Source organism: Benincasa hispida, chromosome 9 (genome assembly GCF_009727055.1).
Source record: "Benincasa hispida cultivar B227 chromosome 9, ASM972705v1, whole genome shotgun sequence".
Taxonomy (NCBI): Eukaryota; Viridiplantae; Streptophyta; class Magnoliopsida; order Cucurbitales; family Cucurbitaceae; genus Benincasa; species Benincasa hispida.
Genome location: NC_052357.1, coordinates 90,261,275 through 90,265,520, shown reverse-complemented (window position 1 = coordinate 90,265,520; position 4,246 = coordinate 90,261,275). Strand labels below are relative to the sequence as shown.

At 35.3% G+C, this 4,246-nt stretch overlaps 1 protein-coding gene across 2 annotated transcripts; it reads right to left on the bottom strand.

Moving 5' to 3' along the window:
• Window positions 1-414: 414 nt before the first annotated feature.
• On the bottom strand, window positions 415-3,067 carry LOC120084415 (anthocyanidin 3-O-glucosyltransferase 2-like). Of its 2 annotated transcripts, XM_039040191.1 has the most exons (3): window positions 1,463-3,067; window positions 872-937; window positions 415-625 (listed from the first exon to the last, which is right to left on the bottom strand). In XM_039040191.1, exons 1-2 carry the CDS (start codon window positions 2,843-2,845, stop codon window positions 905-907), a joined length of 1,416 nt encoding a protein of 471 aa, XP_038896119.1. In that variant the 5' UTR covers window positions 2,846-3,067; the 3' UTR covers window positions 415-625; window positions 872-904. The 2 variants fall into 2 exon arrangements, with proteins under 2 accessions (XP_038896119.1, XP_038896118.1); XM_039040190.1 differs by lacking the exon at window positions 872-937 and having other exon boundaries at window positions 416-625.
• Between the last annotated feature and the right edge of the window lie 1,179 nt (window positions 3,068-4,246).

Below are 4,246 nucleotides of genomic sequence, written 5' to 3'. Positions count from 1 at the left end.
AAATCCGTGTTTACTTGAAAATTTCCATGAGAATTCTTTTTGCAAGAGAGAAAATCTCAAAATCAATTTTGACAAAAAAACTTACTAAAATTAGGAAAACAAATTTTCTTTTTATCTGACATTACCATGAACCTTCAATAACCTCCTACTCAATTGGTTATTAGAGAAAAAGATTTAATTATCCAATAATTAATATTATTATAAATATAAATGATAACCAACTTATCATACTATATTTATAACCTATAGTTTTAATATTTCATCTCATGAAACATATAAACCATAGTTCCTTTTCTATTCCATGACACTTAATGTAAATCTCATTTACTTTAATTCTCCACTAGATGTATCTCATACACCATATATATATATATATATAATCAAATACCTCTTGTCAATTTGAACATTTCAAATCAACACCAAGAACTGACACTCAACTGAATCCATTGAGCTACCAATGGTACGTGAATAATAGACTAAACTCTTTAGTCACGAGATCCACTATCCGTGATTATCATTGTAGTTGCGGCATTTCATGTGACCAACTTGTCTTCAATAAGGTCAACGCATGCGATCAACTTTATGATGTTTTGGGATCAACGCATACGAATGATTCCTGCAACGACTATAAAATAGACATTTTGACGCAAGATATAGGGTTAGCGGAGATTTTCAATGCTGATCAACGCAAGCTCATTATTCCACATGAGTTCTTAGTAAAGTTAATGCATATTTTGCTCATCAACTCTCATAATTCTAAATAAAAGGCGCAATAGCTTGTAGTATCAATATTTTGCAATAGTTTGTAATTCTAAGTTAATATATTTCTACAAGCTATTAGTCCCATTATTAAAATACATCAACTTTATACCTTATCGACTCTTTACACTGTGGTCCTAGGCGTTCATAACTCTTCAGACTTCACAGCTCTTTGAAACTATATAAAGTCAATATAAGTTGAAATTAGATTACCACACCATTTCTTATTTTAATATTGTTTTGAAAATTTTAAAATTTCTATTCGATGATAATGTTGCAACTTTTTCTAATAAATATGGATGTTTTTTAAAAGATTAACAAAGTTGTTGATGCTGTAAAATCGTGAAAAGTAAAGAGAACAGAAACAAAGTAGCGAGAGGAGGAAATAAAGTGTGAATGTATTATACAATGATAATCAGTGTTACAAGATATGAAAAGGAAAAAGAAAAAGAAAAAGAAAAAGATATCACAGAAATATTTAAAAAGATGTTTAGAAGTATGTAATACATATATATATCTTTTCAATATATATATATATATAAGTATAATTGTTATTTGGACGATTTGATGGGAGGATGTTGTTGAGCTAGACTTTTTATTTTTATTTTTATTTTTTAAATTTTAGTTTGCTCTAAAATATAAGATAGGAACTATTTGTCCATCATTCTATTCACGATCATGGGGAATTGGCTTTGGCTATTACCTTCTCGATGAAACGATTCAGAGCAATGAAAGAAGAGCCATTCTCCATTACAGTTTTTCTACTCTCTTCACTCTTCATCTTCACCATTTTCCTAATCTCCCCATCGCCGCCCATCAGTTCTTTAATCCCACTCTCGATCTTCTCCGCCTTCACTACTCCGGACTCCGACGACGAGATCCCCACCGCCAATCCCAACTCCACTTCCATCTCCGCCGCATTCAACCCCTGCTCTGCATACATCGCCCATGTCCCAATCGGCACTCCAAACCAGAGGCTCTCCAGAATTGAATTCCATCCGCAGTGCGATACAAAGCCTCCCGTCGCCGGATGCCCTAGAATCTCCACCTGCGGCGCCCACCCAATCACTCTCCCAATCTCCGCCGTCCGATCCAGAAACCCCTCTGGAACAACTTCTTTGACGTAATCTGGGTTCTGAAATTCCCCTTCCGACGATGGCTGCCGTAGCGACCATACAAATTGGTACCCACTTCGCTCCAAAGCCTCTGCAATTTCGTTCACTTGATCTTGATTGAAGCTTCCCCTGCTTCCAAAGCAGAGGAAAACCACCGATTGAAATGGCTGTCGATCTAGCCATTTCAGGATCTCAAAACCTTCCCCGGAGCTGTTCTTGTTCAGATTCAGAATCGGCCCTACCGCATACACAGGCGGAAGGTGGGAGGAGATCGAAGCTTCGGAAAACGCTTCCAGAACATTTGATTCCAGTTCAGAGAAAGTGTTGATCAAGATGCCGTTGCTTTCTCTGAATCTCCTTGTGCTTTCGTGTATCCATTTAGCATTTTCGTCGAAATAGGCGCTGGGAATTGCTTTCCCCGGAATTGGGTTAGCGAAGCCCGGGATGGGGATTTCGACATTTGGGTTTAGGGATTGATGGGTTTCTTCATTTTGTGGATGATCGTAAAGGTGTTGAAGATGGAGGGTGAGAGAGAGATTTGCAGCGCTGGAAGTGGAGAAGAGATAAGTGGGAACCCCCAGTTGGTTGGCTACATCGATCATGTCGGTACAGAAAATATCGAGGATGAAGCCGGCGAGGACTGTGGAGTTGGAAATAAGCTTGGCGACGGTGTCTATGACATTTTGTTTTTGGGTTTCGATTGTGGTTTTGATTAGAGAGATGAATTCGGCGTTTTGGGGAAGAGGGATTTGGGGGAGGATGATGATTGGGATCGGAATTGGATCGGCGGTGGAAGAGGGAAGGAGGGATTGGAGTTGAGTGGTTGTAATGGTTTCCCATGGCGGCGGGATGATGAGGACGGTGATGGAGAGGTGGTGGTTGCGGCGGAGGAGGAGGTGGGCGAGATGGAGGGCGGCGGAGAGGTGGCCGATGTCTGGCCATGCGATGAAAACCAACTCTATCTTGTTCATTTCTTTGTTGCTGTGGCGTTTGAGTGAACCGAATGCTTTGAATTTTTCTTAATTCTATCCATTATACTCATGTATGGTTTTACTTTTATTTTTGTTTTAAAAGAAAAGTATTTGAAGAATTGAGGTGTAGAAGAAGAAATTTCTCTTATTAAGGTTTCCGAACAACTTGGAGTTATTGGGGTGAACAAAGAAAGACATTTCTCACAAGGATTTTTCTATTAGGTTGAGTAATGGGTGTTCGGGCTTGGATGAGATTCGGTTGAATGACTTTTTAAGCTTGATCAATTGTTGATTTGTTAATTTTTTCAACCCGAAAAAACTCTTATTAAAAAATGAATTCAACCAAACTATGAAACATTTTGGTTGAGTTGCTTCGACTTAATCGGATTATTTATTTAAATTTATGTTCTAAAAAAGATTAAGACGTTATTATGAAAAAAATTTGATTTAATTGTTTTCATATGTTTAATTAAGATTTAAACATCCTTTCAATTTATATAATAATTTTTTTTCTTTCCAAAAGGTTAAAAAACTATTTTTAAAAGTTATTGGACAATAAATTTATCCAGAAAAATAAAACTTAAATATATGTATATATAATTGTATCATAACTTAAAATAATAATATTTTTAAAGTTAAAAATAAGTTCGAGTTGGTTCATGTTGTTTAGGTTAGTTTGGGTTATTTTATTTGAATCCAGGAACCAATCTAACCTACAAAATTTTCATTTATTTGAACTTAATTCAACCTAAATGAGTTGATGATCCAACCAAATCACATAGATTGAGTTGGATTGATCGGTTTTTGAGTCATCGTGTTTTTTGAACATCCCTATTGAATATGATTTGGCAAAAGCAAGGAAAAAAATGTGCATTGCTTCTTACCTACAAACAATTTTCTGTTTTTAAATGTGTTTGAATTTGTAATTATAAACCATATAGAAAGTGTCCGTTTGAGTGATGTACTCTTTGATTGTTCTCTGTGGATCTATTTGATTTTTATTTATCTTTTTAACTCTTGTTGTTGTGTTTTATTTGTGTTTTGTCTCAGGTTAAATCATTTTATCTTTTTTGCAATGATAAGAAGTCACATCCATCTCCATATTAAAAAAATATTCAATCACATAGGAAAGAAAAATATTTTTTTTTAAAAAAAAATGTTTGACAGGTGACAATTTATTAGTGAACATATGTATGAAAGATGGGTACACTCCTTATAGCAATTCATTACCTATTTTTATATATTAGGCTCTTGCATTTTTAGCCTTTTTCAATTACATAAAATTTGGTTTTCTAGTTCCCTACATTTGTTTTCAACACCATTAAAAATGACATGTCATCAAAGGATATAAATTAGGATTTTTTTATCTATTGGTGTGGTGGGTCTCCTTGGCTCCTCTCC